The 13,266-nt window shown below is 39.7% G+C and overlaps 1 protein-coding gene across 1 annotated transcript; it reads right to left on the reverse strand.

Annotated features, from left to right (window-relative positions):
- Positions 1 to 1,881: 1,881 nt before the first annotated feature.
- Positions 1,882 to 6,836, reverse strand: LOC143851590 (uncharacterized). Its single transcript, XM_077361060.1, has 6 exons — positions 6,623 to 6,836; positions 4,118 to 4,153; positions 3,787 to 3,988; positions 2,646 to 2,724; positions 2,385 to 2,502; positions 1,882 to 2,187 (listed from the first exon to the last, which is right to left on the reverse strand). The coding sequence occupies exons 1-6, from the start codon at positions 6,775 to 6,777 to the stop codon at positions 2,157 to 2,159; spliced, it is 621 nt and encodes a 206-aa protein (XP_077217175.1). The 5' UTR covers positions 6,778 to 6,836; the 3' UTR covers positions 1,882 to 2,156.
- Between the last annotated feature and the right edge of the window lie 6,430 nt (positions 6,837 to 13,266).

The following is a 13,266-nucleotide window of genomic DNA, read 5'->3' on the forward strand; positions in this document are numbered from 1 at the left end:
ACTGCAGTGCATTCCCATGTCAAGGGCGTCAACACTGCGGCATTTTTAGTTCAAAAGTAGCTCTGTGAGTTGCTCAGAGCTTTTACATTCCCATGTCAAGGGCACCAACACTGCGTCACAACAAACTTTCCTGTTTTTCAAGGCAAAAACCTACCTGAGTTCTCAAAAATCTAAGTTGCATTCCCATCACCAGCTTTTAGCAGGAATATAACTCCTGCTGGGTGGGTTTAGTCAGGCTGAGGCCAATACAAGCCAAGCCAGAATAGCATTCCCTCGACCCTAACCTGACCCAACCTGAGCCTCAGGCAGAGGATGGTTAACCCTAACACAACCCGCCCTCTAAATCTATCAACTCTAAACCGACTTGTCTAACCAATTTTTAACAAAAATCGGTCGGCTTGAGTCGGGTTGGGTTTGGGTTCGCCTAGGGTACAAATAAACCAAAAAAAAAAAAAAAAAAAGAAGAAAAAAGAAAAAAAGGAAAAACATACCTCTTGGATTTTGACAATCATGATAAAATTAGATGGAGGACCTGTTCGAGAAGGTTTGCACAAGGCCTCAATCCAAACCAACCCAAAATTACATCGGGCTGCCTGAGGAAATGTTAACCCAACCTGACCCAAAATCCGGTTGGGCCTGACCCAAGTTGCACCTCTAGCTTTTAGTTGAATGTTTTAGTTAAAAACTTTTTTTGAAAGCTCGTGGGCGTTAAAAAAATCGTAGAGATATTGGCTCTTGTTCCTGCTGCTTGTTCCAAGCGTTCGAATTAAACCATACGCGGGGATGTATGGTAAATCTAGCGGTTGTCATTAAAAGGGACAGTACTTAATTATTCTGTTCAGGGAAAATGCTTGTGATGTGTTTGAGAAATTGGTTCTAATGACCCAATTTGAAAATAAGATTAATTTAAAGGGGCTCTAATCACCCATTTCAAAATAAGATTAATTTAAAATAATCATATTTGCAAATTAAGGAATAGGAATTACATAAGGGCTGTGCATAGCAAAACGGGTGAATGCTATCGGAAGTCTCTTATCCCTTTGATTAAAATCTTGTGATTGTTCTTCATCTTCTTCTGAGTCGAATTGGCCGTTGGTGGTGCAACGAATACAGCCATTGGATGAAAAGTAGAAAGTAATAGAGAGGAGACCGAAGAGGGCAAAATGGTCTTTCGGATCATACGGCGTCCCTACTGATTCAATGGAGTTGAAATTATCAACCATCCACTCTTTTTGTAATTACTCAGTATTTTTTTACCTTTGTTGTTACTGTTCAAAGAATTTTAAAAAAAAATACTGCTGAGCTGTTCTACGACTGCAGTAACATTTGCCTTATGTGAAACGTTCATGAATAGTCATATGCAAACATCTCCCAAGTCCTTAAAACATTAAAGATTTATTGCATCAAAGTTTTACTTTTCATGCTGTAGGGCTCTAAATCTTGAGTCTTGCAATGCATTATTCCATAATTGGGTTCTTTTGCTAACACTTCCAAAATACATACGTACACTAGTCTCATGCTAGTTTATAAAGAAGTACCAATAGCTTAATGTTTCGCGATCATATCAATCAGTGTTCAAGAAAGAGTTGGGCAAATACTAGGCCAAGATAAAACCAAGTCAACTTGGGTGTGCTATAAATTTTTCATTAAGTCGGGTGAGTGTAAAGAGAGTTTAATTGACACTGTATGGGCAAACTTAGGAGAACTCCAAGGTAAAACCAAGACAATGATTGACTCAAGAGAGTTTTAAAGAGTAATATGAATCGATGTAGAGTCAACACCATGTAACCATACAAGATCCTCACATATAGCTCAAATAAAAGGAAAGAAAATTAAATGGTAGAGGAGGATTAGCGTAGCCTAATCTAATGGGAAGTCATAAGCATCCACAAAGACCGTTCTTAGTGAGAACTTATTAACAATTACATCAGACATTATGAGTTTTTACAAATCAGCGTGGTTATAGGTTACAAGAGATACAGACATACAACATTCCGAGCCTATTTACATAGTTTTTTCACAGAAGGCATGACGTGTTTGACATATTTATACATAGTTTTTTTTCACACGATAGAAATGACAACATATTTATACATAGTTTTTTTCCACATGATAGACATGACGGGTTCGGTGCAATGTTTTTTTGAGAAGTTTTTTCACACCAAGGCCATTAAGGCAAGACTGTCCCTGTAGATGGCAAAGGGCCATGTTTGGGAAACAAAATGCATCAGTAAATAAAAAAGAAGCAACAGCATCCATACGATCATTTGAAGGAAATTCACGCCATTTTACTTCATTTATAGGATAGTCTGAACTCTGGACTACATTTATTTAAAAGCTTCATTGCTGTATATTAACCATGAGAAAACTAGCATCCTACTCACATTTTAGGATGCAGGTATTGATCCAAAGTGATAGGTTTAGGGCCACCAAACCAGTCGATTAGAAATATATCCTCGATGTCTAGTTTGAAGATTTGGAAGTCGTGATCCTTGGGCCAATCTGTCACCCATCAAAATAAAAAGGAAGAAACGATAATATTGTGAGGATGAATTCAAGTTTCTGTGCCATGTTAAATTGCCTATAAGCATGATGCATTTACCCATTAAGTAATGAAGCTTTTGTGTAGAGACCCATGTACTTACCCTTCATCTCAGCATGCTTTGTAAAGAGAGCTTGTTCAGCAAACTCTGCTTCCTTGGACTTCCTATCGACCATCTTCAACTGAAATGCACACCATGTTTATCAGAGAAGAAATACCAAGTACACAGTTCTATGCATAATTAATCATCTACACTTACATTGTAAAATTATTTTCAGAGTGACCCTCACATCCCCTATAAAGTTTATTGAAAAAAAATAACTCCATTCACATTTACAATTTATATCAATAATAACACCTTTTTGCTCATAGTTTCTTTTGTTGATATGTACTGTAGTGTAGACTCGTAAATTTAGTTCAAGTATGCAAAAAGGAATTATGCGGTTCACTCCGGTGGATAGTAGAATGTGATAAAATACCCATTTCTCCATGATTATGAATACTTTTATAATTTAATGAACCTATTTGTCATAATCAAGTACGAATGCCTGGTCACTAAGGACAGTCAAGGTATGTTAGTAATGTCATGATCTCTACAAAGGTTGAAGGCCCTTCAAAGCTTTCTTACCAAAACATTTTTTGAAAGTAAAGCACAAATGACAGGTAGGAAATAGAATATGATGGGAAATTATGATAAGCATTAATATTCAAAGACCTTTCTTCTATCACTTCTCACCGACAGCTATCTTGCAAGATAGATAGACATGAAACTCTCCTAAAATAGAACTGCTATGAAAGAAAGAATGCTTTACTGCCTCTTATCAGTATCCAAATTAAAACATCAGAAGTGTTGACCAGTTAATAAAGGGGAAATCGTCTAGAATAAAGGAAAGGTATCACTGAGATAAATTTCATTAACTAAAAACAATATCTTTGAATGCTGGAAACTGTGTGGATGAGTAGACTTTTCAGGTCTTCTGAGGTCACTGTGTCATACACCTCATGCCCCATCCATCTTCGTACCATTCGAAAAAAAAAAACCCAACATACATCAATGTCAAGATACTACGAACAGATTCAAAAGAAAGACATAAAATTAAAGGATGTAGGAATATAATCATAACAAATGGACAAGATTATTCGATGATACATCATGTAAGAAATGCAAAGTCCACCAACAAGAGAAAACAAAATGATACAGAAGTAAAGTAACACCCACTCATAAATCAATAGGTGATGCATACCTTTCCTGTGAGGGTAAGTTTTGCACATGTGGGGTTTTCTGGATCTTTTTTGCCACAAGTTCCAAGAGGAAACTCACTAATTGTAAGTGAAGACCTTGCATCCTTCAACGCATTTCTTGCAGTAGGATCAAGGGTTGTCAAATAGAAGTAAGGGATGCCAAGGCCTTTACCAGGTAATCCATCACTAAAAGAATCTACATTGCTGCATGTCATTCAGATTAAGACAACACAACAATTATCATCGCACAATTGCATGCTATAATTGTATTTCTAAGAAATCAACTTCTTTGTATATGACTTGGGAAAAGATTGAAAAAGAAGACAAGCTTACCCAAAGGGGGCCCCGCCCAATTCACTTGAGATGGTACTGTAGCAACAAAAACATAAGCACGTGAGGTTTAGATTCCACAACATATAAGCTTCATTGTGCACCAAATTGATGATAGCTAAAGAGACGCCATAGGATATTGATGAAATACTTAGGACTAGTGGAGTCGTTGACAATACAGAACATCTGAAAATTGATTTCTATTACTAGCCTGTCAAACCAAGTCCCAAATATATTCCAAATTCAAAAGGTGCCTTCATGCACTCCTGATCAACATTGCTAAATCAAATAATTTGTAAATATAACAATCGACTGAGAGAAAAAAAACTTGTTTACATGCCCATTTGGGCCCAAACACATTCTCAATCCACAACCTAGGAAATATAGCCTATGAAACGGTCCACTCGCTCAAAATATAAAAAAACACAAGGTATGCGTGCAACATGTGAACGAGGCCCAGTGCACGAGGCTAGGGAGGGGCTAGATGTACGCAGCCTTACCCCTGCTTTGCAGACAGGCTGTTTCCGTGACTCGAACCCGTGATCACTAGGTCACAATGGAGCAACCTTACCGTTGCGCCAAGGCCCGCCCTCTAATATGAGATTCAAAAAAGGCAAGTTGAGATCTAGGGTTAGGAGAAAAGACATTCAATATTTTTGTGGTAAGTAGTTTGGCCACTTGAAGTAGAACTATTAATAACATCCTAACAACGTGAACAATAACAATTTTGAAAATATTAAGGCCGTAGTGGTGGATGGGCAAAAGTAACAGTTGTTGGAAATGTCCACATAGTCTCCACAGGTAATAACACTTGTATTCATGAGGAGTGAATTTTGGATTCCAATTATTCTATTTATGTGTGCTCCAAAAGATAATATTTTGATACATTACAAGAGAGAGGAGATGCTGTAGTGCCCTTGAGTGACGGGTGACATGTCTACTTGCGATGTCACAAGAATTGGGACAGTAAGGACAAAAATGTTTGATGGAGTAGTCTGCACTTTGGGTGATATGGTATATGTCCAAAACATAGTTACCGGAAACTTCCTAGTTGGATGGGAAGCTCGTTTCCTTGGTAACTCGTTTCAGAAGCCAAGTTCTCCTCACTTCCCAAATTTAGGGGAGGCACGCTTCCTAGATGCTTCCCATGTGTTTCCTCTTAATTAAGAGTGAGTATCCTATTTAGGTGATTATTTTCTCCTGAAAGAATATTTTCTCCTTTTGATAATGTTGAGCGGGCATTTTTTTTAAAAGAGTATGTTTAAAACTTGAAAAATCATCGTAAGTATCAATTGAAAATTATGTGGATCTTTTTTATACATGAATAAAACATGCGAAAATTTAAATTCCTAAAAGTTGTAATTCTAATTAGTTGCAAAAGTCCCAATCCTTATCTATATCAACCCTTCCTCCCTACCCAACTGCAATACTACTCTTTCCATGCAAAGTGGGGAAGGGGTGTACAAACATGCAAAAATGTAGATTTTGTGCAACCCTCCCTCCCTACACATGTTCGATGCCTCCCAATGGGGTTTCATTTGTGAGGTCGAACATGTTAGGAATTTAACCGGGTAGCCTAAAACTAGCCATTAGAGGGAGGGTGCCCATTCCCTTATAACCCATCCCCATGCATTTTACTTATCCAATGTGGGACTATTTGCTTTTGCATGGAACCCAAACAATTTTCCCCTCCACGTGGAAGCAACTTGGGAACCACGAGATCACTACACCGGGGTTTCCAAGATCTTTCCCTGAGGGGGAGGCAAACCGGGGTGACTACGCCCCAAACTCTGATACCATTTGTTAGGAATTTAACCGGGTAGAACTCACCCCTAAAAGCTAGCTATTAGAGGGAGCGTGCCCATTCCCTTATAACCCATCCCCATCTATTTTACTTATCCGATGTGGGACTATTTGCTTTTGCGTGGAACCCCAACAGAACACTTGAAATTGTCACCATTCCAGCAAATGAGAATCATAGTTTACCAATTAAAAAAATTACTTTTAAGTTAATTTAAAGAACATAACAACAGAAAAGACGAATTGCAATTTAAGATCCTAATGGTGAAGAGAGGACATGAACGTAAATCTATTTAGTTAGGCATCGCTCGTGTTCTAAACAAAAGCAGGTCCTTGTAGCGAAAATTTCAGAATCAGACACGGTCCACTTATGGGTCGTCTCAATGACCAGAATCAAGATAGATAAACCAAACCAATCTACTGGATTACATAATCATCCGCTCTATCTCTTTTTAGTCTACAAAAACTCATCAACCCATCAGAACTAGCAATTTATCATCTCTTTTTAAAATTTACAACCACGAAAAAAAATTCATCAAGAAAATAGTAAAATAAAATAAAAAAACCCATGTAGTAATAACTAAATAGAACCCCCAAAAGGAAAACCCAATTCAAAAAACGCAAGAAAAGAGGAAAAGAAACAGAGATTCTAGAATAGAAAACAGTACAAAAGAATTGGAGAGAGAGAGAGAGAGAGAGGGAAAATACCTTAAGACCCCCCAAGAGTTCTGAGAAGCCAACCATCGGGCGGTGGCAACAGCCTCCGCAGGGTCTGGTTTGGGTTGGGCGAGAGGGCGTCCATTTACAAGAGAGAAAAGGAAGAGGAAGAGGCAAAGGGAAGAGGAAAAGCTTTTGAATCCCATTTTCTTCCTTATTTCTCAGACACAAATGCAAATAAAGCGTTGCTTATATACTTGGAGCTGACTCGAAATGTAAAGGAACGGAGATCTTATCGGTTACGAATCCAGTCAGTAGCTACCTGTCAAAGAAATCTGGGCATATTGGTGGGGCCTACTACCATGTTTGATTGGTGGGGTCCACTACCATGTTTTTGCACGCCATCCCGATCTCATTGACGGTTATAAATTCCCCGAATCTGTGTAATAAAGGAGAAGGATGAGGGAGAAAGACCAATTTGACGCTGAATTCAATTGTAATGGCTGCCATAGCCACACGTAAAACATTACTGGAGATTTAGGCCCTTCGTTGTAGTGGGCCACGGTTTAAGAAACCCACATAGTAGAGGATCTTAACCATTCATTCGGAGTATGCTTAAGGATATATGGTTTGTGGGCTTGAGCATATATCCCATAGTTGGTTGAGTCATCGGATCCATTAGTTTTATATGTTATAATTATCATTATGGTTAGGATTATGGATTATGGATGATGGTTAGGATGAACACCGAGATTTTATGTGGTTCGGGCAAGCCTACTCCACAAGCTAGAAACACAATCTTCCACTATGAGAAAATAATATACAATGATTACAATGGATTTAAACCAAAACTCAAAACCTGCAACCATTTTCTTGCTTCTCAAACCCAAGACCGTACACCGAGAGAAACCCAAGAAGAAAATCCAAATAGAAAATCCTCTATTCTTCTTCTTCTCTCCCCTCCCCCCCCCCATCTCACCAAAGGCAGCCGACACACCTTCTCATCTCTTGCCATTTTTCCACACAAGAAATTTGCTATCCCATAGGTTTCAAAGAAAACCTAAAAGCTATGGTTTCCTATCCGGTTACTTGCCTTCCCACCCAAGCAACCCATCTGGGTGGGAAATAAGGCAACTTTCCAACAGATAACTGAGCATAAATTTATCCTTTTTTATTGATTTTTTACAAGCAGATGCAGTTCCACGTGAGCTCGAGAAAGACAGAACGAGAAGATGCTTTGATTGCTTGTTATTTTACTTGGCTTTGGCCCATATTCGAGGCATGGAGCATGCGCTTGTTGGTTGCGAATATCAATTTGTTGGATATAGAGTTATTGCTTACAAGTTGTAAAGAGTACTACTTTACTCACGTTTAAATGTCCATGAACTTACAAAGATAAAAAAGGGACCTCCATGCTTGGAAAATAAGGAGGATATATGGATGCAGGTCTAAAATGTACGGTGAATGATGTCATCGCATTGGTGGGTGTCGCATGGGTAATGGGCCCCAGCCCATCAAAATATGAGGTACAAGGTGGTTGGGCCCACACTATGACTGGGCTTGGGTAGAGATTGTGGGAGCCGCCCCCATCAAAACATCAGGTAAAATGGTGGACCCCATTCAATGCACGGGTTTGAGTGGAGTCTGTGGGACTGGGAGCTATCCTATCAAAACATGGTGGACCCACTCAATGCATGGGTTTGACTGTTTGAGTCGAGTCGGTGGGACTGGGACCTATCCTATCAAAACATGGTGTAAAATGGTAGTCTCCACCCTATGCTTCTGTTCGCGTAATGGTGGGTATATTCATGGGAGTGAAATGGTGGGCCCCACCATATGGATAGATTTGACTAGAGATGGTGGGCCCTACCACATCAAAACATGTTGTGTAGAAATGTAGAATGGTGGGCCCCACTCACGCTATGCATATGGGAAAACGTCTTGCGATATAATTTTTCCATGGAAAGGACACCAATGACGAGAGAGAGAGAGAGAGAGAGAGAACGCTGAGTACTTCATAATTTCATATCATAGAGAGTATTATTCTGGACACACTGACACGATCATTACTTAATAGTAAACTAGCACTCAAATCCCTGGTTAAGAATATAAGGCTTGTATGCCCTGAATATCATCCTCATCCAGCTCCGTTCTAGCCTCTCCCATTTTGATTGATGGGAACATAACAGCTTGTCTTACGGAACTGTGATAAAGTCCAAGCAAATGTCCCATCTCATGTATTGCCATAGATTCTATGTCCATATACGGACTACTAGAATTGCTAACTACTCCCCATGGCTCCTCATCATCTACATGGAACCGTCCTCCAGGTGGTGCATCAGAATATGCTAGAAAACCTCCAGGCCCATCAAATGGTTGTCCATCGCCATGATCTCTGTGGTAGTAGCCGATCTTAATATCGGCAGAAGCATAATCATAAGTCCTCTCAAACGTGAAGTGGGTCACTGCTTCCCATTTTTTGAAAGCTCTTCCGCCGAAGGTGTTGAGTATTTCATTGTCAGTTATGTTGCCGTTAGTGTCGAAGGCAAAGGTGAGATGGGTCTTGGAAGCTGGCCATTTTGGGCTACCGGGAAAGAAGGCGTAACGGGAGACGATGTGGAGGCCGGTGGTCCGACTCCAATATTGCTTCTTGCCGGAATTCATGGAAGTTCTGCCTTTGATTATGTCTGGAACTCCGCACCTTGGCATCATCATCTGTTGAACTGTTTGGTAATCCAGTGCCCCTGTTGAAGGAACATATTGGTATGATAAATGATCAAATGGTGGAGACGCAGATAATCAAAGTACGATTCATTAAGGCCCGTTTGGATATACGGATTTTAGAATCTTGGATTTCCTCCAAATCATATTTCTTTGAGTTTTTATACGGTGCACCGTCAAGTACCTTGCTAGTGGTACCACCCTTGATATTTAATCCAACAACAGATCACTTTTTCAGAGTCTGCTGTTGGATCAAAAATCAAGGGCAGTACTGACTAGTGACCACGGGCACCATATAATTTCTATCTTTTGAATAAACAATGACGCTTTCGCCAAAAAAAAAAAAAGAAAAAAAAAAGGGTGTCTTTTTGAAGGAAATATCATTTCACAAAAAAGTCTTCTAAAATAAATCAAAAACTAAAATATTTTGAAAATAACCAGCACCTGTGATGTTGAGATTGTAATTGAGTTGGTAAGTCCTAATGGCCTTCTCTGTGAGATGATCGAAGTACTCATCTTCAGCTCTGGTAATGTAATACTCGGGGAGGTAGCCGAATTTCTTAAGATATTGCTTAAGTTGGGTAATCCCTTTAGCACTATGTCCTTTTTGGCATCCCTCTAGCTCTTTGAGGAACTGGAAAGGGTATTGTTGTTTCCCTCCGCTTACAAAATGAGAAGAATGGGATTCAGTCATCAGAAGAGAGAAGAAGAGGAGGAGGAGGGGAACGCTCATGACAAGGGAAAATTGTGGTGAGGCCATTGTTTCTCTTGCCAGGCCTAGGCTTTAGACAAAAACCTGATATTGTTCTCAAGTAGTGGATTGGAAATGCTTATTTATATTAGCCACCTCCCTGTCCGTTACGTGTTAGATGGAGTCCCACGATCTTTCAATCTCTATGAACAACATACAAAGACGGAGTATAATGTGAACGCAATGTGTTCTTGCCATTTCTAGAGATTTCTCCAATCTCTCTGAGATTCTGCAATCTATTTCCACTCTATCATTAACATTTTACAATTTACTGAGATTGACAAATCTATCATGTTTCAATCTTTAACACCATGACAACCCATATCATATATTCCTATATATAATTATTTCTCGCTTCATCTACCTAGGGACCTCCTCACCTTTGAAGAAATTTAAATTTATTTAATTTATAGATTAATCAAGTTACAAAGACGGAGTATAGCGTGAACGCGATGTGTTCTTGCCATTTCTAGAGATTTCTCCAATCTCCCTGAGATTCTGCAATCTCTTCCCAATCTATCATTAACATTTTACCATTTACGGAGATTGGCAAATCTGTCATGTTTCAATCTTTAACACCATGACGACTCATATCATATATTCGTATGTGTAATTATTTCTCGCTTCATCTACCTAGGGACCTCACCATTGTAGAAATTTAAATTTATTTAATTTATAGATTAATCAAGTTCCTCAAAAAAAATCCTTGGGAAAAATCCCAAGATGGACGTCATTTTTGTTGGCATTTAATTTATAATATGATCAATTCAACCTCCATGGATTGACTTTTGTGCTGGCATTTTAGTGTGGCCCACACTGGGACCCACAAATAAGGTAGATGTTTGTAAATTCTCTCCTAGAAAGCTTATCCACTTGTAGACCCGGCAAACGGGTAACCCGGGAGGGTACGAGTACGACCCGGGCGGGAACGGGTACGACGAGTACGAGTAGCTTTTACACGTGATTCTACGGGTAGCCATTTTATGTACCAAAATCTTACCCGGGCAGGCACGGGTATACCCGCGGGTAACCCGACAACTGAAACAAGTATTATAGTTGCACAGTGTAATTTTGTACTTCTACAAGTGCATGTGATTCTTGAGCTTGTTTGGCTCATATATGAAAATTAGTGTATATGCAGCCATGGAAGTTCAGTTTCAGGGAAATTAAATAAATGCACATTGATTTGAACTCATAAACTTCAAATACAAGATTCAACACCTAATACAGAGCTTGATAATAAAACTTGAGTGGTTTGATCCTAACCATCGAAATTTGGGTCCCACACACAGGGACATGTAAGTGCAATTAAGACTGTTGGCCACCCACATAGTCTGATTGCTTTGACTTGTTTTGTTGGCCACCCACATAGTCTATTTTTTTACTGTATAGTGTGTAGGCCTTAAGAATAAAAAGTTGAAAACCGAATGGCGGATAACCCGCGGGCACCAACGCCCGACCCAGACCCACCCGCGGGTCATCGGTATGGGTTAGGTGCGGGTATTTTTTTTCGCTGGTAATGCAATTGGTACCTGTACCCTTGCGGGCTGGGTGTACCCGCGGGTACAAGTCCCATTTTGCCAGGTCTATCCACTAGTGCTATATTTGCAAGAGGAGCTTATAAGATAAGTCTCAAGTGTGTTTTGATTTAGAGGAAACTCGAGTATTGTGGTGTTATCTTGGTGGATGATGTCATATAGTTTATAAATTAAGTTTCCATCAAAAGAGGGCCCCTAATATGGGAAGAAAATTGTGCCGGTGACTCCATCAATCAAGCCCACAAGTCTTCTTCAAATCAAAAGAACACTCTTTTCTTGTTCGTGGCGCAACGGAGTTCGTGGTGTCATCAAACAGTTCAAGGGAATTCACGATCTTAAGTTCTAATCGCCATTGCTGGAGTTAAGTTCCGCATTAAATTCCATATAGTAATTTACACTTTACATTTTGTGGTTCAAACTTTTTTTCATAGGTAAGCTGGGGTTTGGCGGGGACCCTACCTTTATTAGATAAAGACTAAACTCGAGTACAAGATGTCATCCCAAACTCATGAGATCCAAAAACTCTAGTTAAGTAAAGACTAAGCCACTAAACTTAAGAGGTCAAACTGCTCAATGATCTTGAGTTACATAGTTAACCATCTTGATGGCAGCATGTTGGGATTTTTAGGAGCGTCTTAGGCAATTCTTTGTTTTCTTTTTGGTAGGTAAGGATCAAACTCGCGACCTCAACGTTAAGAAACAAATCCTCAACCATTGAGCTACAGGCCCAATCCCTTAGTCAATTCTTCTTTGGAACCTTCTTCCATGGTTCAACTTCAGAGAGCGATACATTTGATTTCTCAAGATCTGGACCCAGTCCTCCACTGTCCTCTTGCTCAACTGGGATCAAATTGACTAGATGACGCTCATCCACCCATGACACTCTTCTTTCGAGCTTCTAGCCTATGCTCTTTGTCTCTCCCCGACTCATCTTCAGCGAATCATTTCCAAGGATTCATAGTAATCTCCCTTTCATATTTATTATTGAGCTGATGTCCTTCATTCATTGCTGAAGTGGTGGATTAGCAATGCATATTTATAGTAGCCACCCACTATATTACCCGTTGAGATCCCTCCTACTGCATACTGGGCACGGATCCCCAAATTGGAGATTCCGTGTAACTAGTTACATTACTCGCAATATCTTTGCCCGTCCCAGCGTATTCCCAGTGAGTCACCTTGTTTTGCCCTTCCCTCCTGTTCCTACTTTAGATGTTGCAATATTAGCAAGTGCTCATAGGAGTTATGCATTGGTGAAGGCTTACTCCAAGGTTCCTACAAGCGAAGATACTCATTTGGATGAAAGACAAGTCCTCTGGTCTTGTCCTCATGGTTGCCGCTACACTCTTTTTGGCTCGCAACTTGATTAGCTACTCATTGACGTTGTCGCGTTGTGCTCCTTTAAAAGTAAGTAAGCAACCAGTTCCGTTCCAAGTGACATGGCTTTTCACTATTCCTTTTCAGAGAAGAGTATTCCTTTCTAGAGAAGGTTGCTCATCCAGTCCAGCGGATCAATTGTTTATGCGGCAGTGCGATGCTGAGAATACTCCAGGAAAAGCTTAAAAATCTCTCTTTCGCCTCATTCAATCTATCCAGTCGAGATTGGGTTGGTGTTCAATGTACAATACTATACAAAAGCACCACCTTTTTTTAGCTACCTTCTCTCATACTATACGCAACGCATT

This window comes from Tasmannia lanceolata, unplaced genomic scaffold (assembly GCF_043159265.1).
Source record: "Tasmannia lanceolata isolate RefF3 unplaced genomic scaffold, GAP_Taslan_0.1 ptg000018l, whole genome shotgun sequence".
Lineage (NCBI taxonomy): Eukaryota > Viridiplantae > Streptophyta > Magnoliopsida > Canellales > Winteraceae > Tasmannia > Tasmannia lanceolata.